Source organism: Rhinoraja longicauda, chromosome 26 (assembly GCF_053455715.1).
Source record: "Rhinoraja longicauda isolate Sanriku21f chromosome 26, sRhiLon1.1, whole genome shotgun sequence".
In the NCBI taxonomy this organism is placed as follows: domain Eukaryota; kingdom Metazoa; phylum Chordata; class Chondrichthyes; order Rajiformes; family Arhynchobatidae; genus Rhinoraja; species Rhinoraja longicauda.
Window position 1 is genome coordinate 5597344 of NC_135978.1, and position 26065 is coordinate 5623408.

The 26065-nt window shown below is 42.6% G+C and overlaps 1 protein-coding gene across 1 annotated transcript; it reads right to left on the reverse strand.

Moving 5' to 3' along the window:
• Positions 1-459: 459 nt before the first annotated feature.
• LOC144606276 (uncharacterized) lies at positions 460-25822 on the reverse strand. Its single transcript, XM_078422212.1, has 6 exons — positions 25374-25822; positions 17421-17516; positions 13470-13582; positions 11858-11981; positions 1149-1336; positions 460-1064 (listed from the first exon to the last, which is right to left on the reverse strand). Exons 1-6 carry the CDS (start codon positions 25411-25413, stop codon positions 1005-1007), a joined length of 621 nt encoding a protein of 206 aa, XP_078278338.1. The 5' UTR covers positions 25414-25822; the 3' UTR covers positions 460-1004.
• Positions 25823-26065: the final 243 nt, after the last annotated feature.

A 26065-nucleotide genomic window follows, 5' to 3' on the forward strand; every position in this document is an offset into this window, starting at 1 on the left:
CTAGAGAACTCTTAACTATTTCCCTCCACCGATGCTGCCTGATCAATGTTTTGGGTTGAGACACTTCATCTACACAGAGTATGGAGTTGGAGAGTGGCCAGTGTAAAGTGGTGGAGGTTTGACACGAGCTCATGAGTGATAGGTGGATACAGGCGAGGAGGGCTTGATTGGCAGATAAAGCTAGTGCAGCAGGGAAGGATGGAGAAGAGATAAGTGGAGACCAAAAGACTCCATTCCACCTTTCCTCCCAATATCTTTTAAATGTCCTTGTACTTGCCTCAACTACTTCCTCTGCAACTTCGTTCCACATACCCACCACACTGTATGGAAAAAGTTCTCACTTGAAACCAATGCCCTGTAGTTCTTGATTTTCCCCTACCTGGGAAAAAACACTACGTGCATTCGCCCTTTCTGCCCCTCATTATACACCCCCCAAATTACCCCTTCATTCTCCCACACTCCAATAAATAAAGTCTTAGCCTGCCCAACCTCTCCCTTTAACTTAGACTCTCAAGTCCTGGCAACATCCTTGTAAATCTCTGCACTTTTTCTAGCTATTTACTTAAAAAATAGAATCATGCAGTAACCTTAGTATTAATCCATAATCAAGACTTGCAATTGATTAGTAGGACTAGATGTTACAATCCCTAAGGTTTGCACTACAATTGACTGGTGTTGTTCTTGGGGGTGACCACTAGGTGATGTTGCTACCATTCAGACACATCTTCAGTTGAAAGCAAATTAAAGCAAATAACATTTAATATCTTTTGAAAGTTTCAATTGGAAGTGTGGAAAATACTGCTATTGACATGTTGGTTTGTCCTGGTGAAAATGTTCAAGAATTTTAAACTCTCCCACAAACAAATGGACTAACACAAACAAGTTCAGTGAAAACATTTTGAATCTTGGATTATGCGTAATTGTATTGCAGTGTCCAACTACCTTAATTCAACAGAGTCGAGTTCCTGAGTAAACTAGTCTTGAGTGAATAGATAATCTGTCCATTATTTTCCTTTGTCTTCATTTTGTAGAAGGAATACAATATGGATCCAGATACACCAGAGCTGTAAATGGAAACAAATCTCTCAATTAACTGCTCTAGAAATATGCTTTTCTTGTTAATCTTTAAATGCCAGCGTTTTTCTTACCTCCACAGCCATACAAAGTAGCCTTCCAGAAATGAGTAATGCTGTTACAGACCACTGGCAGTAGACAGAGGCATCAGTTAAAGGCAGCAGTAGTGTTTCTGTTAAAATCAGTTTCTGGTATCCATACAACCAAATGGGAAGTACGTGTAATCCACAGATGGCCCATGTTCCTAGAATAGACTTGAAATCTGAAGAGAACATTTACACATTTGACCATGGTGTTATAATTTTTTTGTTAGAAAGGTAATTTCTAAATGGATTTCAAGAATACAGTTGCTTTACCCGAGACAGACACAATAGACTGGAGTAACTCAGCACATCAGGCAGCATCTCTGGAGAAAAGAAATAGGTGAGGTTTTGGGTTGAGACCCTTCTTTATTCCTTTTCTCCAGAGATGCTACCTGAGCCACTGAGTTACTCCAGCAACTTGCGTCTGTCTTGGGTTTAAACCAGCATGAGCAGTCCTTCCCTGAACAAATGCATTACCGCACCTGTTTTCCTCAGTTCTTAAAAGATCTAATATTGATTTTATTAAGAGCATCTAATTTTTTGATTGAATTTCAACTACTTGAAATTTGGTGAATGCCTATCAAAACAAAACCACCTTAACTCTTCATCAAGGAAGGAAAATGGGGCAGCATATTGAAGGATTGGATGAGGGATTATTAACAAACCAGTTTGATGGTGAAAGGCATGCTCCCCATTTATACAGAATAGATTTTTTGCTTCCGTTTCCCTTTATATTTTTCATAGAGTGATACAGTGTGGAAACAGGCCCTGCGGTCCAACTTGCCCACACTGGCCAACATGTCCCAGCTACACTAATCCCACCTGCCTGCGCTTGGTCCATATCCCTCGAAACGTGTCCTATCCATGTACGGGTCTAAATGTTTCTTAAACGTTGGGATAGTCCCAGCCTCAACTACCTCCTCTGGCAGCTTGTTCTATATGCATACCACCCTTTGTGTGAAAAAGTAACCCCTCAGATTTCTATTAAATCTTTTCCCCTTCACCTTGAACCTATTTCCTCTGGACAAGAGACTCTGTGCATCTCCCCGATCTATTCCTTTCATGATCTTATACACAAGATCACCCCTCATCCTACAGCGCTCCAAGGAATAGAGTCCCAGTCTACTCAACCTCTCCCTATGGCTCAGACCATCTAGTCCTGGCAACATCCTCGTAAGTCTTCGCTGAACCCCTTTCAAGCTTGATAATATCTCTCCTATAGCATGGTGCCCAGAACTGAACACAATACTCTAAATGCAGTCTCACCAACATCTTATACAACTGCAACATGACCTCTCAACTTCTATACTCAATACTCTGACTGATGAAGGCCAATGTACCAAAAGCCTTTTTGACCACCTTATCTACCTGCGACTTGACCTTCAAAGAACCATGCACCTGCACTCCTAGATCCCTCTGCTCTACAACACTCCCCAGAGGCCTACCATTCAATGTGTAGGTCCTGCCCTTGGTAGACGTCCCAAAATGCAACACCTCACACTTCGCTGGCCAATCGATCCAGATCCTGCTGCAATCTTTCACAACCATCTTCACTATCTGCAAAACCACTCACTTTTGCATCATCAGCAAACTTGCTAATCTTGCACTATGTTCTCACCCAAATATGTCGATTATGCCTCCACTTTACGTAAGCAGTGTGAATTTGAGCTTTTAATTATAAACCCTGGTGAACACATGGTGTATTTTAGGTAAGTACATTCCAACAACTCTTAGTGTACTGATAGGTCTACAATTACTTGGCTTCTTCCTTCCTCTCAGGAATAGCAAAGAAACATCAGCAGTTTTCCCAAGCTAACTGGATGATATGAATATTGGAAAAAGTGACCGATGGAGGTTGTAATTGAAGGTTGAGAAATTGAGGCTGAGATAAGGTGCAGAGCAAGAGCATATCTCCCTTAACTCGGTCTGTAAATGTGGAACATTGATTTAACCTCAGTGGCAGGAGGACTTGAGGGAAATTTGCAACAAAAAAAAATCCTATGCAGATGGGCATGGGTCTGGAACTCATTGGATGTGGAGACAATGGATGTAGAGACTCTCATCATGTTTAAAAGGGACCTGGATGTGCATTAATGACCTGTGTTCCTTTTCTCAGATCTTCAGTTTCCTCCTACAGGTTAGTAGGTTAATCGGCTTGGTGTAAATGCAAATTATCCCTAGTGGGTGGAGGATAGCATTAATGTGCGGGGATCGCTGATCGACTCGGTGGGCTGAAGGACCTGATTCCGCGCTGTATCTCTCTAAACTGAACAGCCAGTAAACCAGCAGGACCAGGGCCGTAGCGTAAAGCTAGCTTGGTGCTGCTGAAGTCTAGCTGTAAGGTACAGTCATCCCCCCACCTCAAGTTGCGGTGGGACCTTTAGTTACATGTGGCAAGGGTAGAGCACAACAAACCTCACCCAAAAAATTCCTTGCAAACCTTTGATGTACAGTAAAGCCGTACCCCCTGGCTTTGCTCTCCAAACTGTAAACGTCTGCAAAGTTACAGGTAACAATGAAATGCTTTGAAAACTTTAACCACACATTTAACCATATCGAACATTTAAAGAGAAAAGTGGCCTGTTTTAAATTGCCATGCAATATTATGATTCCCTGCTGAAATGAACAGGTCGTGCATTAATGGGGTTTAAGTGCTGGGGAATCTCAGCAGGCTCGCGCTCAGTCATTGGATTTCACTGGGTGTCCAGAGCCAGGAAATCATCGGAGCTCGGCCAGTGAGACAGGGACCGGACATTCACACAAGGCACCAGATCTGCCAAAAGTTACATTGTACAACCTAGCAAAATCAGAAAATTATATATCAATACACCCCTTTATCATATTTTATCTTATCAATTAGTTCAAAATTCCTTCCAATCTATCCTTGGGAGAAATAGTGTTGACTTTTTTTTCCACAGTATTGTCCTTGAGCCAAGTTGCATTAGATTTCTTTGGACGACTTTAAGGGCGGCACGGTAGCGCAGCGGTAGAGTTGCTGCTTTACAGCGAATGCAGCGCCGGAGACTCAGGTTCGATCCTGACTACGGGTGCTGCACTGTAAGGAGTTTGTACGTTCTCCCCGTGACCTGCGTGGGTTTTCTCCGAGATCTTCGGTTTCCTCCCACACTCCAAAGACGTACAGGTATGTAGGTTAATTGGCTGGGTAAATGTAAAAATTGTCCCTAGTGGGTGTAGGATAGTGTTAATGTGCGGGGATCGCTGGGCGGCACGGACTTGGAGGGCCGAATAGGCCTGTTTCCGGCTGTATAGATATGATATGATATGATATGACTTCCCAGTCCCTCAGCGTGGGCGTGGAAACTACTGTTAGTGTGTGCTTGGGTCTCTTGCTCTCTCACTCAGACACACGCGGGGAGCCCTGCCCTGCTCGTTCCAAAAGGCAGCAGGGCTGGGAGTGGCTTGAAGGAATCCTTCCACGAAAGTGCATTGGAATGCCAAGTTGTCGGCCAACTACACCCCGATCAGTAAAAACCTGTATCGTGGCCAGTAATGAGAGAGGTCAATTCCCAGAGAGAAAGTTGACTCTTTTTCCTCCCCACACAATTGCAAAATACAGAAGTAATTTTTCAATTTTTGGAAGTATTAAATTAGAATCTCATATCTCAAAAAGAAAACCACAATAATTTATATAGTTTTTAACCACCATGTGAGGTTAAAGTACAACTCAAATAGTTCAAATATTTAATATTTCAGTTGAATAAATTAGAAAACCAACCTGAATGTAGGTCTATATTTCGGCACCCATTCCCTAGATTATGATAATGTTCCACAGCCTTTGGGCAGGAGAGAGAGCAAAGCTCCCTCCTGGCCCAGGCAGTATTTTTGTCACTATAGACTCCTGGGCTTCTGCCACGCACTCAGCATTACAGGCCACGGGCATGCTTCAGCGGATACTAAGGTCATAAGTGATAGGAGCAGAATTAGGCCATTTGGCCCATCAAGTCTACTCTGCCATTTAATCATGGCTGACCTATCTCTCCCTCCTAACCCCATTCCCCTGCCTTCTCCCCATAACCCCTGACACTCAAACTATCATCATTGGAGAGAGTTGGTTGGCAAAGCTGTCGGTTTAAAGTTCTGCAGAAACGAGGAACTGCAGATGCTGGTTTACCAAGGAAGGACAAAGTTCAGAAGTAACTCAGCGAATCAGTCACAGGTCTGAAGAAGGGTTCCAAACCGAAACGTCAACCATCCTTTTCCTCCAGAGATGCTGCCTGACCTGCTGAGTTACTCCTGCATTTTGTGTTTATCCTCGGTATAAACCAGTATCTGCATTCCTTCCTACACATGCTGCCTGACCCGCCTTTCCACTTTAAAGTTTTAATTTGTTCAACCTCTTGAAAGTGTTACTAATGTGGATCACATTGGTAGCCTCTCAGTTTGTGCTGGGAATCCGGAGTGAATGCCTGCCCTCCATTATGTTCCCCAGCAGTGAATCAGCCACTGTTTGGGTGGGGGAGGAGAGGTTGCCAGCAGGACTGGTGTTGGTGGAGTGACTGCTTAGCAGTGAGATACAGGGGTGAGGTCTGTGCACTGACCAGTACAATGAATGTTTGTCTGGATCCTATTTCTTTCATCATGTCTAGTTGGATATTGCTGCCTCTCCATTTCTTTACCTGCGCCGCTGAACATATGTGCTAACAATATCCATGCAATTGCCCAACCCAAATCATAAATGCACGCACCGTCCTGACAAAGCTCTAAACACCGAGCGGCCACACCACTCACCACATACCCACCCTCGCAAGTGATCTCTCCACATCATGCCTTGGGATGATGCATAACAGGTTTCATGCAACAATCTCAGCAACACAGATCTCTATACACAATGCCACATTGAATTGTTATCAGCAAGTACGTTAGCACTCCTTTGAATGCATCTTGACCATTATGCAAAATACAATCTGCAAAGGCTCATTTTTATCCCAGGGTGCCAATGCAGGGTCAAACTTTCAACCATGGACATCCTACATCAGGAGTGCAAATAGGCCCTCACCTCTCCTCCACCATTACACTGAGCACCGGCTCACCACAGGGCTGTGTGTTGAGCCCCATCCTTTACTCCCTCTACACTCACGACTGCGCCCCCACCCATCCCACCAACACCATCATCAAGTTCGCGGATGACACGACTGTGGTTGGACTCATCTCAGAAGGAGATGAGACAGCCTATAGGGATGAAATCCAAAGGTTGGCAGCATGGTGTTCAGTGAACAATCTGGTCCTGAACCCCTCCAAAACAAAGGAACTTATAATTGACTTTAGAAAAACCAGTGTAGACTACGACCCACTCTACATCAATGGGGTCTGTGTGGAAAGGGTACCAGCTTTCAGGTTCCTGGGTACGCACATCGCAGAGGATCTTACCTGGTCTACCAACACCATCACCACAGTAAAGAAGGCACAGCAGAGACTCCACTTCCTGAGAATCCTCAGGAAAACCAACCTGCAGGAGAAGCTCATGTTGTCCTTCTATCGCTGCTCCATCGAGAGTGTGCTGGCATACTGTATAACCACATGGTATGCCAGCTGCTCAGAAAAGGACAGGAAGGCCCTTCAGAGGGTCATCACGACGGCCCAGAAGATCATCGGCTGCTCACTGCCCTCCCTGGAGCACCTGTTCAGCCTACGCTGCCTCAGTAGAGCAGGCAAAATAATAAAAGATCCATCCCACCCCGGCCACCGTCTGTTTGTTCATCTGCCCTCTGGTCGACGTTTCAGGTCGATCAAATCCCGAACAAACAGACTTAAGAACAGTTTTTACCCCAGGGCCATACGAGAACTGAACACTACCTTTGCACTAGGCAACACCGTTAAAAAATCTTGTACTTAATATAATTGTATTTATGTATTTATTTGTTTTTGCATTTATTGCATATATGTTTGTACGCACCGTCAGGATTGGCTATTTTTTAATTTCGTTGTACTCGTTGCAATGACAATAAATGAATATTATTATTATTATTATTATTAGAAGCAAGAGCCAGTGGTATGAATATTGACTTCTCTAACTTCAAGTAACCCTTGCTATCCCTCTCTCTCCATCCCTCCCCCTTCCTAGTTCTGTGACAAGTCTGACTATTCCCAATTACATTTTATCTTTGTTGTCACCTTCTCCTAACTAACAATGCTCTACTCTACATTTTCCTTGATCCCCATCTCTTTTAATGTCTCATTCTCACACCTTACCCTTCCTTATCTCCGTCTCCCTCTCTCCCGACTCTCAGTCTGAAGAAGGGTCTCGACCTGAAACATCACCAATTCCTTCTATCCAGAGATACTGCCTGTCCCAGAGATGCTGCCTGTCCTGCTGAGTTACTCCAGTATTTTGTGTTGATCAAGCACATTCCCCTATTGTACATATTTTCACCTGTGGGGTTCAGCTGCATTACAACTGCAAGAGAACCTAACCACTAGTTGCGTTACTTCTTCCTACAACCCGTCTAAAGAGGAAACGGCTTATTTCAGCAATAACGCATGCGGTACCTGGGGACTAAGGACTTACCCACTTCTATATTCTATATTCTGCCTACTTTCAGTTCTGCAGCAGAAAGGGTTTATTTTACCACAATACCAATTCCATCTCAAGGTGCAAACAACAAAATTATCCACATGTTTTACTTCATATACACTGGTTCTACAGAAGTGAAACATATAAAAAAATGTACATCAACATGGCCAAGAGTTCAGCACCGAGACAGTCCATAGTCCGAAGGTCAGATTTCATATATAAAAATAATTCACCATCATGTACTCACCATTTTTCTATTTTAAACTTGACAAGCTTCAAGTTTACCAATGGCTACTTTTTCCCCCTCCTCTGATAAGCAGTCCAACCAATAACTTCAGACTATGATATCATTTTAATCCAAGTTTAAAAGGCAAATTTGGAATCAATTTTTTAAATATAACATGAAATAAAATCAGTTCACACATTTGTGTAAGATTGATCAAGTTAAGATTCTAAGCAGAATTAACCACTATTTCCCCATTATCATTGAGCTTATTATTTGTGAACTATTACTGGGATTAATTTTGTTCCTTAACTGCAAAAATGGGTTTAGAAACACTTCTTTACTATGGCTTTCCTCTGTTTAAATTATAAATTAACGTTCTCAATCTCCCATAGAGGACATTTCTTCCATGTGGTGAAACTCAACCTTTTGTTTTAATAGCATTTAATTTGAAACAATGCAGTTGAAGAATTGTCTTTAACATAGAAACAATATTCTACCCCCTGCCCTTTGATTCATGCAGCACTCTGTTGAGATTTCCCGTCTCTCCAATACGCTAACGCCAAAGGGCATTAAGTGCTGGAGTAACTCAGCAGGTCAGATGAACGTAGATGACTGACATTTCAAATCAAGACTTTTCTTCAGACAACACATTGTCATTGTTCTACTAAACGATTACGGTTTCAGAACGAGTAAATATGCACTTATTATTAACTTGACTGGTATCTCCTGAGGCAGGGAATCTTATAAATGCATTCAGTTATTAACCCATTGCCTTTAGAGAAAACTATTTATGCTCTTAAATTGGCAGGAGGGTAAACCCTAAATGCCAGAGCAAAGCCAATGGGAATCCTGAACTTCAAGATCAACCAAATGTGTGGCTTTTGATTGAGGGGAATTTTTTAAGAAAGAGGAAGGAATATGCAGGAGGGTAAATGAAAATGTTGAAATGTAGAGAGACATAAAGTATGTGTCAAAGATTGGTTTGGGATAGAAAAAAATTAAATGTGTTTTCCTTCATGGGTTTCATCATTTAAAAATAATCGTTTCTGCTCATCAGCGATCATAAGAACCTAACAGTTCTTAGGTGATTCATTTTTAGACTTTTAATCCTTTAGCTAGTTTGGCAATTTACCTGCAAATGGAGACAATATATTAAGAGTTAATTGCGAGATGCTCCATTTGGAAAAACTAATGCAAGGCATCTATGCTCTTCATAAGTAGTTAGCCTGCACACAGATTAAAATGTATGGCCATGTACAGATTCCAGTATCTGTAGACTTGCAGATATGCCTAAAGCCGTCAGGGAAGTTACTGCAACCTATAACACATTAAAAAAAAACAATTTGCACCTCAAACACTTGGGAAAGCAATAACTACGCATGGCCAAGCACCTTGTCATGATGAGTGCAGGGGGAGAAGAAAGTGGAAAATACTAAAGGGTATAATGATTTCCTTTCTCATAAGTAAGTGTGTCTTTATTGTCAGCTAAGGATATCTAGAAAGAAGTATTGTAATTTGTGTGCCTTCTAGTAGAGAATATTGGAAGTTCTTGTTGGCCCCATGAGGGAGGTTCCTCTTGTCCTCACCTCCACCCTGCCAACCTCCATAGTCAGCGAGTCATTCTCTGTTGCTGCCACCAGACCCATCTCCTCTCTGCTTTCAGCATGCTACTCTCCTATGCAATCAGTAGAGATGCAACACCTGCCCCTTGTACATCCTCCTTTCCCACCTTCCAGGGACTTAAACAGTCCTTCCATGTAAAAAAAAACAATTTACTTCCTCATCTTCCCATTGTGTGTACTGCACTCAGAGATTGTGATAGCATCTCCCCTTAGGAAAATCCAGATTGGGTGCCAGAGAGGAGGTGTTGTGCATTCAGTCTGCAAGTCTTCGATCACCAGTCATGTTATCCCACTCTCGCATCATGATTTGAGCATTCCCTTCAGATTTCCAACGAGCTCTTTGTTTCACAGTCCCAGTATGTTACTTTCCTCTTCCGACCTCCATTTAACCTCCTTCAGACAGTCTATCTACCATTAACATTGACCCACCTCCTCTAGACAGCAGCTTTTCCATCACCTATGTCCTTGTGGTCTGCACCCCTTCACAGACATCCCTCTGTTGCAAGTTGAAGAGAAGAGGAGAAAACACACTTGCTTTCCTACATATCCAGTTCTGAATGAAAGGTTGTCAACTCAAAGTGTAACTTTGCCACAATGCAGGGTTTCTCAATTAAGTTAATAGAGGGCTACACTCAATAGAGTAACTTACAAGGTAATTGATACACATTCATATTGAGAATACTTTTAAACCCTTTTTTAAAAATAAGCAAATAAAACAAGAGAGAATGTGCGCTTTGCTTGAAAAGAAAATCTCAACTCAAGCACAGTTTGCAAGCAAACACAGGAGGCCTGATAGAGGTTCTCCACTCACGGATGCCGTTTGAATAGTCTACATGTTGACATAGTGTCTTTTAAATCAAAATGCTGTCAACCATCTGTGGATGGATTTACAGGCTTAGCTTCAACAATCAACCCTTAGTTCCGATAGTGTAGGAATGAACTGCAGATGCTGGTTTTCACTGAAGATAGACACAAAATGCTGGAGTAACTCAGCAGGACAGGCAGCATCACTGGATAGAAGGAATGGGTGATGTTTTGGATCAAGACCCTTCTATCAGTCTGAAGAAGGGTCTCGACCCGAAATGTCACCCATTCCTTCTATCCAGAGGTGCTGCCTGTCCCATTGAGTTACTCCTGCATTTTGTGTCTATCCTTAGTTCTGATACATCGGTCACAATCGTGCTCTCCCAGACATGAAGTACAACTGCTCACCAGACTAACATCTGCAAGCTAAACAATCTGTGGCAGGTGAAACAATTGTACAGAACCAAGGATCCTAAAAGGTTTTATAACAACACGATGAGAAATTGTTTAGTTCAGAGATACAGCACGAAAACATGCCCTACAGACCACCGAATCCACGCCAACCAGCGATCCCCATACATTATCCTACATACTAGGGCCAATTTACAATTTGTTTTAACCAAAGCCAATGAACCTGCAAACCTGTGTCTTTGGAGTGTGGGAGGAGACCGGAGCACCCGGAGAAAACCCAAGCGCTCAGAGGGAGAACGTACAACCTCTGTACAGACAGAACCCGTAGTCAGGATCGAACCCAGGTCTCTGGGGTTGTAAGGCAGCAACTCTCCCGCTGCACTGCCGTGCGCCCAATTGTATCAAATTGATTAAGAACTTTGAACAATACAGCACAGGAACAGGCCCATCAGCCCACAATGTCCCTGCTGAACATGGTGCTAATTTAAAATAATCTCTGCCTCTACGGTATCCATATCCCTCCATTCCCTGCAAATCCATGTGCCTATCTAATAGCTTCTTAAATGCCCTTAAAGGCTTGTTTATTTAAAATGATCCGAACGTCTGCTGTTCTTCGGACTAACTTTCTAGAAAAAAAATCCTTCACGATGATAGCAAAAATAGAGTATGTCTAAACTTCTTGTTTGAAGCATCCCTAATTAAAATTAAAAGGGCTGCACGGTGGAGCAGCGGCAGAGTTGCTCCCTTACAACGCCAGAGACCAAGGTTCAATCCTGACTATGGGTGCTGTTTGTATGGAGTTTGTACATTCTACCAGTGACCACGTGGGTTTTCTCCGGGTGTTCTGGTTTCCTCCCACACTTCAACGGCATACAGGTTTGTAGGTTAATTGGTTTTGATTTTAAAAAATTGTAAATTTTCCCAATGGAAAGGATTGTGTTAGTGTATGGGGATCGCTGGCCAGCATAGACTCTGTGGGCCGAAGGGCCTACTTCCATGCTGTATATCTAAACCAAACCTTTTTACTAGTTGACAACCAGACTGAAATTGTAATTTTCCATGTAAATGTAAATCTGCTAATAAATTAATAAAGTAGTCATGGTACCTTTTGACATGGTTTTCTGGACCCACCAAGGACTCTTCTCAAACTTCTTCTTCCAGTCAGCGCCCATGGAGCAGTGTGTACAGACGAAAACACACCACTCTAAGCTGCTCATAAAATGGCCCCACTGGAAAATAAAATAAAAACAAGCAGTTATCTGCAATCTTTTTCATTCAATCGATAGTTTACAAGGAGGTGACCAATTTTCCATATCCATAACAAAACACACAAAGTGCTGGAGTACCTCAGCAGGTCAGGCAGCATCTCTGGAGGGAATGGACAGGTGAAGTGGCTCTTTTTTATTGAAAATGATGAAAATTATATTTTCATTCATGATGAACAGGGTAGAGTTGTGGTAGAGTTGCTGCTTTACATCACCAGAGACCTGGATTCGCTCCTGACTAAGGGTGCTGTCTGTACGGAGTTTGTACGTTGTGATCGTGTGGGTTTTCCCCAGGTGCCCTGGTTTCCTCCCAAGCCCCAAAGACACACAGGTTTGTAGGTTAATTGGCTTCTGTAAATTATAAACCAACGGTACTCTGTAGGATAGTGTTAGTGCACAGGGTGATCGCTGGTCGGCGCAGACTCAGTGGGCCAAAAGGTTTATTTCCATGCTGTATCTCTAAAGTCTAAATCATCATAGGCGGCACGGTGGTGCAGCGGTAGAGTTGCTGCCTTACAGCGAATGTAGCACCGGAGACTCAGGTTCGATCCTGACTACGGGCGCTGTCTGTACGGAGTTTGTATGTTCTCTCCGTGACCTGCGTGGGTTTTCTCCGAGATCTTCGGTTTCCTCCCACACTCCAAAGACGTACAGGTTTGTAGGTTAATTGACTGGGTAAATATAAAAATTGTCCCTAGTGTGTGTAGGATGGTGTTAATGTGCGGGGATCGCTGGGCGGCGCGGACTCGGTGGGCCGAAGGGCCTGTTTCCACGCTGTATCTCTAATTTCTAAAAAAAAAAATAATCTAAATCTAAAAATCAATCTGAAACGTTAATTTTTAAATCGCTTTTCATAAATGCTTTGTGACACACTATTTCCTGCTTTTCTTAATTTAAATCTACAGCAGCCATGGTACTTTGATTTCCAAAACTACTTTGATCTGTCGCTGAGTCTAACTTCTGTAGTTTCTTAGTGTTTGTTTACTTTTTCCATCAAAGAAAAAAAATTATCACCATCTCAACCAATCTTAGCATCAAGATGTTCATTGATATAACAACCCACTCTGAAACTACATTTCCTACAACCTCTCCTCACTCCTAGTCAGGATGTTAAAGTGATCGATGTTGCCTTAGAGACTCTCTGAAGTGAATAAATGTCTCTGTGGTGGTAATTTTACAATCTCCATTAAATAGTGCACGGTTTTCTCTATTCCAGTAGAAGTATCTCATTTATGCAAAATCACACATCATTATTACAGCTTCCACCCTCAGGAGAGATCTTGCTAGAGCTACTGTGGTAAGTTCTCTCTTTATTTAACATGTGCATCGTTCCCCTTTTCCTTCACCTGAAGCATATTGGAAGAAATGGCCATGCAAGTCAATTGAAATGGGCTAATTTTGTGCTCTGTTGCCCACAGTTGTTTTCATAGCTAATACCTGTTGTGCACTTACATTATAGAGCAAATTCCACATCATGCTACGCCCAATGTTGTCAATCAGCACATCAAACCAGGCTCCAAATTGAGATACCTGGTTTAACCGGCGAGCTGCAAATCCATCAAAACCTGCAATAGTTGAAACATTTTGTAAATCAATATCTCATGGTAAATATATGGAAGACTGATGATGAGTGCTATTTATGGCTGTTAAATTAGCTAGTCAATCTTGTACACACATATTACCCGGGTTAGTGTTGGCATATAGACCTTATTCCATACCACGTTTAATACAGTACTCAGCATGGAAGCTATTTATAAACATTTGTCACTGTAAATCCACTTGGCTCCTGGATTTTCCTTGCTGTACTCTACTTAGTTTCTCTCCTTTTGCCACCCGTTGAAATATTCCATTTAAATCTTTACCGATAACCAGCCTTGCTAGATTAATTAGTAATAATATGAAAATACACCATCTGGCACAGAATGAATTGAACGTTCTGTACGATCACTGGGCAAGATATCTGAGTGAAAGTCTTCAGTTGTCAAAGGACCAGTAAGTTTCATTGGGACATCTTCAGAATTTTGAAAAGAGCACAAAGAAAGAATCAGGCTTCCCTCATGACATCCTACTTCACTAAAATTGCAAGCTTCCAATCATGATCATGTCCTTTATATAATTAATCACACAATTAAAATATTTCGCATGACAGTGTTTTGCAGTTGTCAACAGTCAACAGTTAACAGAGCTTTATTTGTCATTCGGTACCAAGGTACCGAACGAAATTACATAGCAGTCACACAAAAAAAACAAAAAAAACACAAGACACATGACCCCAACACAAACGTCCATCACAGTGACTCCAAACACCCCCTCACTGTGATGGAGGCAACAAAACTTCCACTCTCTTCCCCACGGACAGACAGCTCGTCCCCGACCGACCCGCACAGTCCCCGCAAGGGGATGGAAGTCCCTGCGGCCAAGCCACACCGGGCGCTGAAACGTCTCGCGGCCGAGCCAATATTTGGTCCAGCTTGTAAATTAAATGCAAAAATATATTCACACTTAGGGCAGCACTGTGGTAAATAACTAGAAGTAAGAAAGTACGCCAGACAATCCTGTAAAGTGCCCAGAACCACTGCCCTCTGGGTTCAATGCTCGAGGCAGTTATTGATTATTAACCTAATTGGCTGAAGAAGGGTCTTGACCCGAAACGTCACCCATTCCTTCTCTCCTGAGATGCTGCCTGACCCGCTGAGGTTACTCCAGCATTTTGTGTCAACCAGCATCTGCAGTTATTTTCCTATGAACCTAATTGCTATTGCTTACTTTTAAACTTTGGAGAACAAACTACATCACCAAATTCCTAGCACTTAAACTGTTCCTCCGTCCTGTGCTTTAAAACAATATTCAAATATTTTTTTCTCTCAAACCTAACATTTGAAATTGTTTCTGTGGAAAACAAAACCACAAGATAATTCAGAATATTGTGTAAAATTTTGAGCACAATATCTTTGAACGATCAGTTCAGTTTAGTTTATTGTTACATGTACCGAGGGGCAGTGAAAGGCTTTTGTTGCGTGCTACCCAGTCAGCAGAAAGACAATACATGATTACAATCGAGCCGTTCACAGGGTACAGATACATGATAAGAGAATGAGGTTAAGTGCAGGATAAAGCCAGCAAAGTCCGATCAAAGATAGTCCGAGGGTCACCAATGAGGTAGCTAGTAGTTCAGGACGTGGTAGGATGGTTCAGTTGCCTGATAAACAGCTGGGAAGAAACTCCCTGAATCTGGAGGCTGTGTTTTCACAGTTCTGCACTTTTTGCCCAATGGGAGAGGGGAGAAGAGGGAAAAGAATAGGGAGTAAGAAAGAAATTAAAAACCAACTATGACTGAGTTTCAAATAGCAAGAGCAACTTAATGCATCAACTCAAACTGAACCACTGGGGAAGCTTAAATGTTGTTTCCCGAGAGATAAGACCCAATGTTAATAACTTAAAATGTGATAATAGAAAGAGAATACAACATTGACAAACTTTATATGGAATTACAGAATATTAAATTACCCCATCATCCTGAAAAAGGCAACATTTGGTATAAACACCCATTAAAAATGTCAATTAATTATTTAAATCTAGTTAAATAATGCCAATTCACGCAGTCAGCTGGACACATTAGGAGCACATACTGATGATAAATTTCCCCTGCATGCAAAGGTTTTACTGTCTTTCCAGTGCTCTAGTTTCTGTAAAATGTGACTGGATATAGTTTAGTATTAGTTTACCATCCAAGTGCAGTTTAGTTTCGTGGGGAGCTTTGATTAAAAGTCTTAGGACAAGAAAAAAGTGTGGTTTGACTGATAACAGTTCATAAGTAGGAGCAGAATTAGGCCATTCGACCCATCGTCTACTCCGCCATTCAATCATGGCTGATCTATCTCTCCCGCCTAACCCCATTCTCCTGCTTTCTCCCCAAAACCCCTGACATCCGTACTAATCCACTATATATCTATCTATCCCTTAAAAATATCCATTAACTTGGCCTCCACAGCCTTCTGCGGTAATGAATTCCACAGATTGACCACCCAATGACTAAAGAAATTCCTGCTCATCTCCTTCCTAATGGAACGTCCTTCAATTCTGAGGCTATGACCTCTGGTCCTAAATTCTCCCACTAGTGGAAACATCCTCTCCACATTCCCTCTATCCAGGCCTTGCAATACATACCATGCAATGCCGACATATCGTGCAATGCCTCTTGTGAACATGGTTAACTGGGAACTGTGTTAGAAGAGACCCCAAGCTTAAATCCAGGGACAAGAGCAACAGAGGAGAATACAAAACAAATGTGAACATACTGATCATGAGCATCCAAAGATTATATCTGTTCATAAAGTTAAATGTTCACAGGATTAACAAATGATAACTTCAGTAATAAATGAAGATTGGATAATGAATTATACCTCAATTAGTGAAACCTGAGCTGAAAGAGTAGAGGGAATGCACAGGCGATGTTTCAGGTCGGGACATCCTGTCCTTTCTCCTGTCCATTCCCACCACAGAGGTCTTTCCACTGACTGGATAGAATGCAACAAAAAGCAGCTTTTCACTGTGCCTCAGTCCACCAGACAAGAAACTAAACTAAAGATGCTATCTGACCTACTGAGTTCCTCCAGCATCTTGTGTTTTGCTTAAGATTTCAGCATCGGCAGTCTCTCGTGTCTCAAACTGAAAAAAGTGTTATTTAAAAAATAAAACCCTCCACGAACAAAAAAACTATATACACTATTTTGAAGTGTTTAAGCTGCAGTTTGTGTTTTAAGAGCTAAAGGGAAGTTTTATTTTCATTATTAATAAAAGGAAGTTTGTGTTTTACTAACAAGAAAACAACAGACGCGGTAGAACCCACAATTTATGAGAACTAGCAACATCTGATAGCTACATAACCCCAAGATAAGAAATCTTGGCACAGCGGTAGAGTTGCTGTCCTACAGTACTAGACACCCAGGTTCAATCCTGGCTACAGGTGCTTGTCTGTACAGAGTTTCTACGTTCTTAAGGATAGCGGAGTCAGGGGGTATGGGGAGAAGGCAGGAACGGGGTACTGATTGAGAATGATCAGCCATGATCACATTGAATGGCGGTGCTGGCTCGAAGGGCCGAATGGCCTCCTCCTGCACCTATTGTCTATTGTCCTCCCCATGGGTTTTCTCCAAGAACATCAGTTTTCTCCCACGCTCCAAAGACGTACAGGTTTAATTGGCTTGGTATAAACTTTTTTTTTTTAATTGTCCCTAGTGTAGGATAACGTAAACATGCAAGGATCGCTGGTCAGTGTGGACTCCATGGGACAAAGGGCCTGTATCCACACTGTATCTCTAACTAAACTAAATTGAAGCAAATTCAGGTTATGTTAAAGCTTCTCCTTCCTCCAAAGGATACATTTTAAAGATGAACACTTACCATCAAGAATAACAGATGTCAGATAGCAAGGAATAAAAAATATAGGATAATTGAAAGTCCACCAGCCAATCAGTAGAAAAAATAGCCTTATGTAACCTGAAAATGTAAAAGAAACACCTGGATTTAGATAAAGAGGAGAATGTTAACATAATAAACTTCTCCCTGTTCCATCCCACATTCTTTTATTGGAACTTTACATAATAAAACAAAGCAAAGTCAATATTCCCTGAACACTTGCTCAAGTTTGCTTTAAAATATACTTTTTACTACCTTCCCAAAGGACTGCCAAGTTACAGAATGGTGTCCTATCCTGAACCCATTCATCACATCTTGTCCACATTGGCTCCGTACTCAAATTACATTTAATTTCCTTTAATGTTTTTATCCCCAGGATCTTTAGTCTTTGATCCTTCACCTGGTGGATCAACTCCCCCACTAGCCGCTCCGAAGATTTACATCTCTATCCCCAGATTTGTGTGTGGCTCATTAATCAGTTTCCCACCTGCTCTGCCACCTCCAATGACTTATGTACCCATACCTCTTCCAGGCACCTGTAGAAAAATATCCCTTGTTCTATATTCTCTCTCCCTTTTTATCACATCTATATTTATCTTTTTTCCAACTTTATCTGCCATTTTCTTGCCCGTTTCACAGCCTTTCTAATCTCCTTCCATTGTTAAGTTCATAAGTCATAGAGTGATGGAGTCATAGAGTGATAGAGTCATTGAGTGCTGAAACAGGCCCTTCGGCCCATCTTACCCACACCGAAAAACACGTCCCATCTACACTATGCGCACCTGCCCGTGTTTGGCCCATATCCCTCCAAATGTTTTTAAAGTAGTCACAGTACCTACCTCAACTACCTCCTCCGGCAGCTCGTTCCATACACCCACCACCTCTGTGTGAAAAAGTTACCCCTCAGGTTCCTATTAAATCTGTCACCTCTCACCTTAAATCTATGTCCTCTGGTTCTTGATTCCCCTATTCTGGGCAAAAGACTCTGTGCATCTAGCCGATCTATTTCTCTCATGAGTTTGTACACCTCTAGAAAAGATTAAGGAGCAGAATTAGGCCATTCGGCCCATTAAGTCTACTCCGCCATTCAATCATGGCTGATTTATCTTGCCCTCTCAATCCCATTCTCCTGCCTTCTCCCAAAAGTTTGGATACCCGTACTAATCAAGAATCTGTCAATCTCAATTTTAAAAATACCCATTTATCATAATCCTCTCCACAGTTCACAGTATTACTAAGTTTTGTGTTGTCCACAAATTTAGAAATTGTAGCTTTATACCCTTAAGTCTAGGCCATTAAATTCATAAAGTGGCAATAATGTTTTCAGTTTAAAATTAGCACGACTGAGTTACAGATTAAAAGTTCTTTCTTCCGCAATGGAGTATGCCATTTGTAGCATTTGTTTTATGCAATTTGCACTCTTAGTTTTTCTTGACTAACATTGCCAATGTAGTATACATTGTTAGGCAGAAATTTCTGTTCTCCAAAGCACAGCTGACTTAGTTACAATCTCAATTTCTGTCAAGGACAGAACTTTAAATTTAAGGCCACAGATATATTTGGGTTTCAAATGTTCTTGTAAACTGTTTTTTAATGAATACAACCAGAACTTGTTTGTATGGAGACAGTGCATACTGATACCGGAATAATCAGAACATAGTGCATGTGTCCTTCATGCTTTGATCACTCCAATTGTACCGAGGGTAAATGTTTACAAAATGTCCATGAATTAGCGCAAAAACATTTGTAAAACCACACAGACATTAAAAAAAGTTTAACTATTTATTAGTTATATTACGAAATCATGAAAGGAATTGATCAAGTATAGTATCTTGGCCATAGTAGGGGAATCGAGAACCAGAGGACATAAGTTTAAGGTGAGGGGGGAAAGATTTAATAGGAACCCGAGGGGTAATTTTTTCACACAAAGGTTGGTGGGCGTATGGAACGAGCTGCCGGAAGAGATAGTTGAAGCAGGTACTATCGCAATGTTTAAGAAACATTTGGATGTGTACAAGGATAGGACAGGTTTAGAGGGATATGGGCCAAATGCAGGCAGGTGGGACTAGTGTAGAAAGAACATGTTGACTTGTGTGGGCAAGTTGGGCCAAAGGGCCTGTTTCCACGCTGCAAGACTCAATGATTCTACAAGCAAAACGCAACTAATTCAAGGTTCATTAGCAGAGTCTGGGGAGATATGCCAATTTGTGCACAAATCAAACCACCTGCGATCCTACTCCCATTGGACTGTTGCCATCCCAGAATACGTCAGTTGATTATGGCTCCACCTCACCTGTACTTTTGATTAGGACAGGTATCAGGGGTTATGGGGAGAAGGCAAGAGAATGTGATTAAGAAGGAAAGATAGATCAGCCAATGATTGAATGGCGGGGTACATTTGATGGGCCAAATGGCCTAATTCTGCTCTTATGAACTTATGAACATCAGATAATAAACCCGTCAATGTTAATTTTTGAGCTAACATTTGCCACCCCCAAAATCATCATCATGAATCTGTTCGGCAAGCTCTCATTTCGTAACATTCTGCCTGTTACGTGTTGACTGGAATGGCCCATTATGCTCCTAATGTTTCCTGACTAATGCATTTGTATGGTTCCAGTTTAACCTCTCTCCTCTGCTTTATCAAACAAAGGACACTATTTCTCGTGCCTTCTTAACATAAATAGTCTTGCCAACTTGGAATCTGTGGACATGCGCTCTATACTAAGTATCATTGCACTTGGCTCCCTTTCACATGGAGGGTGGTGGGTGTATGGAACGAGCTGCCAGAGGAGGTAGCTGAGGCAAGTGTTGCAACAATATTTAAAAGACATTCAGGCAGGTACATGGATAGGAAAGGTTTGGAGGGATATGTGCCACACTTGGGCAAGTGGGACATCTTGTTTGGCATGGCAAGTTAGGCCAAAGGGCACGTTTCCATGCTGCATGACTATCTTACTTTTCAGATATTTTACTTTGTCATGTTGTATGCTCCAAATGCTTTACCTCAGACTTCCTTGGATTAAATTCCATTCATCACTTCTGCTCACCTGACCTGTCCATTAATGTCTTTCTGCAGCAAATATTCTTCCTTTCTAATGACTACACTGCCAAATTTGACGCCATGACCAAACTTAGTATTCATTGCTCTTACACAAGCCCAAACCATTTATACCATGCAATGTTACCAGGCCAATTAGTCTACAAACCTGTGGAGAGTAACACAGAATTTTGGAGTGAAAACCCGCGCAGGTCACGGGGAGAGCGTACAAACTCTGTACAGGCAGCACACGTAGTCAGGATCGAACCGGGGTCTCTGGAGCTGTAAGGCAACAACTAGAACCGTTGCGCCACAATGCCGCCACATGTCTTGAAAAGGTGATCAGACTATTGTTTTGGAGATGGCCATTGTATCAAAATTGTTATTGGCCATTTATCAGCCATGATCGAATGATGTCTAGGTCTTGATTGTTTGAAACAATGAAATAGGTGCTTTGAACCACCGTGTCCACGCCAACCATCAATCACCTGTTCACACTAGTTCTATATTATCCCACCTTCGCATCTACTCCCGACACTCTAGGATCAATTTACAGAGGCCAATTATCCTAAAACTAGCTAATGTGCCAGAAGAGTCTTGCACACAGGGATGGATTGTTTTATTCACTGTGAAGTTGCCAATGGAATTGAACATTGTGCGATCAACAATTACCGCCTAGTCAGCTTTCAATTTATCAAAGTGGTGGAGGGTAGAGTTTTGTTGTCACTAGAATCACATTGCTCCATACCTCATTACAGTTGGATTAGACACATCACCACCAGACACACATTCCTCTCCCTGGCCAGCATTCTCAAGAAACCGAAGATAGACACAAAAAGCTGGAGTAACTCAGCGGGTCAGACAGCATCTCTAGAGAAAAGGTGACGTTTCGGGTCGAGACCCTTCTTCAGACTGAGTCAGGTAAATGGGAAACGAGAGATATAGATGATGTAGAGAGAACAAATGAATGAAAGACATGCAAAAAAGTAACGATGATAAAGGAAAATGGCCATTGCTAGCTGTGTGCTAGGTGAAAACGAGTACAGACAATGAGACTCAAGAAGATGACTTTGAAACTGGTACGACTTGGGTGCGTGAGGGATAGAGAGGGGATGCAAGGGTTACTTGAAGTTGGAGAAATCAAATTCATACCACTGGGTTGTAAGCTGCCCAAGCGAAATGAGATGCTGTTCCTCCAATTTGTATTTGGCCTCACTCTGACAATGGAGGCCTAGGACAGAAAGGTCAGTGTGGGAATGGGAATTAAAGTGTTCGGCAACCGGGAGAGGTCAGGTAGGTCCGGGCGAACTGAGCGAAATGATCGCTGTATCTACGTTTGGTCTCGCCAATGTACAAGAGTCGACTTCCAGCTCCTTCAACATTTGCTCGCTGTCTTCCCATGGCACATCCCTGCGCAGTTGCAGAAGATACCACACCTGGAATTTCATTCCTTCCATCTCACCATCCACAAATGCGAATAATGTTTCTTTGTGTAGTTGATCAAAATTAAAAGTTGCCACAATATTTTTAATTTGCATGTCCACATGTTTTACATGTACAACTTACAATTTATTAGAGCATTTGCTGCTTATGGTCCAACAGTCTCTACTTTGGGAAAACTAAATGTAGATTGGGTGATCGTTCTGCAGAACACCTCCATTCAGTCCTGGAATACAAGCCTGAGCTCCCAGTTCTTGTCACATTGATTCTTACGCTCAACTTCCAATGATGTTCCAATGAACCTCCACAAGTAGATTGGGAAACATTATTTCGCATGACCAAGTACATTGCAGCTTTCAGGACTCTACAGGGTGACGCTGTAGTGCAGCTGGTAGAGCCGCTGCCTCACAGTGCCAGAGACCTGGGTTCGATACTCACCTCAGGTACTGTCTCTGTGAAGTTTGCACATTCTCCCTGTGACCATGTGGGTTTCCTTCATGTACGGGCATCAGGGTAGAAGGGGGTTAGGAGAGAGGGATAGATCAGCCATGATTGAATGGCGGAGCAGACTTGATGGGCCGAATGGCCTAATTCTGCTCCTATCACTTATGGCCTTGTGTTCCAGTTTTCTCCCACATCTCAAAGATGTGCAGGTTTGCAGCTTAATTAGCCTCCAAAATTGCCCCTAATGTGTAGGGAGTGGATGAGAAAGTGAGATAATGTGGATCTAATGTCAATGGGTGATCGATGGTCAACGTGGACTTGATGGACCGAAGGGCCTGTTTCTATGCTGCTAAACTAAACTAAACCAAATGGAGTTCAACATTTTCAATTAAGCAGCTTTCCTCAGAACCTCATTGGTTTTGCCTTTTATTTCCATTCTTGCAGAAGTGGTTTGAATTAGTTCTGCTGTTTCTTGAGAAGTTGAACCCAGGCATGTAGTTTAACAATGGAAGATGTAGAAATTGGATGGGGAAAATGGATAATTAAAGACTCCAATTTAAAAACGAGTGACCCTTTTAATTTTGATCAAAAACATGGTGAAATGAGAATAAAACATGCTTTGGATTCTCTTGGAAAATATGTTGTTGAACATCTTTAGAATAGCTCACTTGTTATTAATTAACAACTGCCTATGCTGCAAAAACCTGTTCACAGAAGGTATTCACGGTTTGGCTCACTATTATAAAAAAGGGAGTACAAAACTCAGGTGTAATTTACCAGCTATCAATAAAATCTCACTATGTCACATTCCAAATATTTAGTTCTTTATATTCCTCTTTCTTCTGGGAAGTGCAAATATTCTGTTTCTCCCTTTTAGATCTACCCTCCAACTTAAAGCTTGCTTTTCATCCAACTTCTCTCAGTTCTGATGAAAGGTCATTGGCTAAAGCAGTAACTCCATTTAATAGACACACATTTGAAGTATTGTGGAGTATTTTCAACAGTGTCACAGTCATACAGAAAGGAAAAAGGCCCTTTTGCCCAACATCCATGCTGACCAAGATGCCCCATCCAAACCAGTCGCATTTACCCACATTTGGCCCATATCGCTCCAAACCTTTCCTATCCGAGTACGTCTCCAAACGGCCTATAAATGTCGTTATTGCATATGCTCAACTACTTACTCTGGAATCTCGTTCTACCACCCTCTGTGTGGAACAGTTACCCCTCAGGCTCCTGTAAAATCAGTAGGAAATTGGAGCACCCGGAGAAAACCGACGAGGCCACGGGGAGAACGCACAGACAGCACCCGTAACAAGGATTGAACCCAGGGGGTATGGGGAGAAGGCAGGAACGGGGTACTGATTGAGAATGATCAGCCATGATCACATTGAATGGCGGTGCTGGTTCGAAGGGCCGAATGGCCTCCTCCTGCACCTATTGTCTATTGAACCCGGGTCTCTGGTGCGGCAAGGCAGCAACTCTACCGCTGTGCCACTGTGCTGCCCAAAGCATCTGCCAGGGCAATCCTGCTTGTGAATGTTGGGAGGGAGATAGAAATGGGCAGTCAGGGAACCAAGTTAGTGGCTGTGGGAGAGAGGATGCCAAAGATGAGATTGGTGATGATCTGGGAGATGGTGACTGGTGGTTCATAAGTTCATGGGAGCAGAATTAGGACATTCGGCCCATCGTCCTGTCCGCCATTCAATCATGGCTGATCTATCTTTCCCTTTCAACCCCATTCTCAAGCCTCCTCCCCATAACCCCCGACACCCGTACTAATTAACAGTCGTGGTCAGGGGGTGGGTATGAGGTGTCAGAGCTGGTGCCTCATCTATTAGTAGAATTTTGCTGACAGTTTGTAACTGCCACCTGGACAGTCGAGGACACTTTGTACAAACAGGTTTTTCCAGCTAATGCAGTGGAAAACTAATAATGACTAAGCGATTTTAAAATGTGCTGCAATGTACTTTTAATTAGAGGATCAAACCAAAATGTTTCACTTGTCACACCAGGTAGTTTGCTCGGTACAAAAAACACCACGTTTAAATGTAACTTAATGGGTTATACTTGTCTGTTCATCCTATTTCTGCATCTTCTGTTTTAAATCGCATACTAAGGTCTCACTAGCCAAGAAATTGAGGGAGCAGCAATTTACTCCCCAGCGCCGGGCGATCAGACCCCGGGTCGGGGCTCCTGCGACTTTGGAGCTTCCCGACATCAGTCTCCACCCGAGACTGCGAGCTCCTCGATGTTGGAAATACGCAGGCCGCGGTTGTAGCGTCGATCCCAGGCAAGGGGTCGCCTGGTAAGGGAATCCGATGGTAAGTCCATGGCCCCGCGGTGGGGCTCAAAGTCAGTCTGGAGCAAGGGAGGGCCGCCAGCTTCATGATGTTAGACTGCAGAGCGAAGGGAGATACGACCCGGAGAGAAACAAAAAAAATCGCATCTGATTGAGAATGATCAGCCATGGTCACATTGAATGGCGGTGCTGGCTTCTCGAAGGGCCGAATGGCCTCCTCCTGCACCTATTGTCTATCTCCGGCAAGGTAAGAGGTTGAAAAAAAAATCCCCAGACCCCCTCCCAACTCCAAACCCCCAACCCCAACCCCACATAAAACAAACCAGAGAACATGAACACAGACTTTTATCGCTGACCGGTGGACATCAAATTAAATCACTACTCCATTCGAATATGGGATGAAAAAAACATATTAAGGGGTTCTTGCAAAGACATTTTCCAACAGGAAACTGTGTGTTGCAGCACATTAATAAACGTTAATTATCTGGGCACAATCCAGGTGATAATAAACCCATAAACGTGCAGAAACGGCAGGTCAGGTTACAGCACACAGCCTGAAATATTAATCCCATTCATTTCCTTCCCACAGCGCCTCAGTCACACTCTGCAAACACACATCAAATCCGCGTTGTTACATATTAATAAAGATATTATCAACATATATATAATACATAGAAATGTCATAAATCTGAAGGAAAAAAAATCCACTCACCGATAATGTTTGGCACATAAACTAAAACTCTCCAACGCATATTTGTCGGCGTGAGGAGCTAAGGCAAAGGAAACGTTAACATGTATTGGTTGGGATCCAATTACCCGACGGATTTAATCACCTGCCCGCCAAGCATTTAATTTGTGGCTCTTAATCCGCTGAACAAAAAGCGTATTTGAGCCTCGCAGATTGCGGGTGGCTGCAGTCAATGTTGGAAAACCAAATAATAAGGCAGTAAGAGAAGTGACAGAACCCGCCTCCTTAAAACACAACCCACGGGTTATTTGCATAGCGGTGATCTGTGTCTCTCTGCCTCTGTTTGTCCTGCGGAGTCAAGGGAGCAGAACGCCCTCTGGTTCTCCTGTTTGGCTGTTACTCGAGTCCTGAACCGTCAGCTCCACATACTGGAGTTACTCACAGCGGTCAAGCAGCATTTTTGGAGAACACGAATAGCTGATGATTCTGGTCGCGACCCCTTCAGAAAGTTCTGTGTGGTCTGAAGAAGGGTCCCCCCCACCCGGAACGTCACCTATCCACGTTCTCCAGGGATGCTGCCTGACCCGCTGAGTTACTCCAGCACTTTGAGTCCTTTTGTGTATTAACCAGCCTCTGCAGGGTTTTTTTGTTTCTACATTTTGCCTGCACCAACTGCATCAGTTTGTCATAATACACCGAGGGGTGATAGTGCTTAT

What these genes read in the sequence shown, in the direction of transcription:
- LOC144606276 (XM_078422212.1), bottom strand. Translation starts at nt 25,413, where the DNA reads ATGCGTTGGAGAGTTTTAGTTTATGTGCCAAACATTATCG. An exon ending in TTATGTGCCAAACATTATCG is followed by an intron (nt 17,517 to 25,373) that starts GTGAGTGGATTT and finishes TTACATTTTCAG; the next exon opens with GTTACATAAGGCTATTTTTT. An exon ending in GACATCTGTTATTCTTGATG is followed by an intron (nt 13,583 to 17,420) that starts GTAAGTGTTCAT and finishes CAACTATTGCAG; the next exon opens with GTTTTGATGGATTTGCAGCT.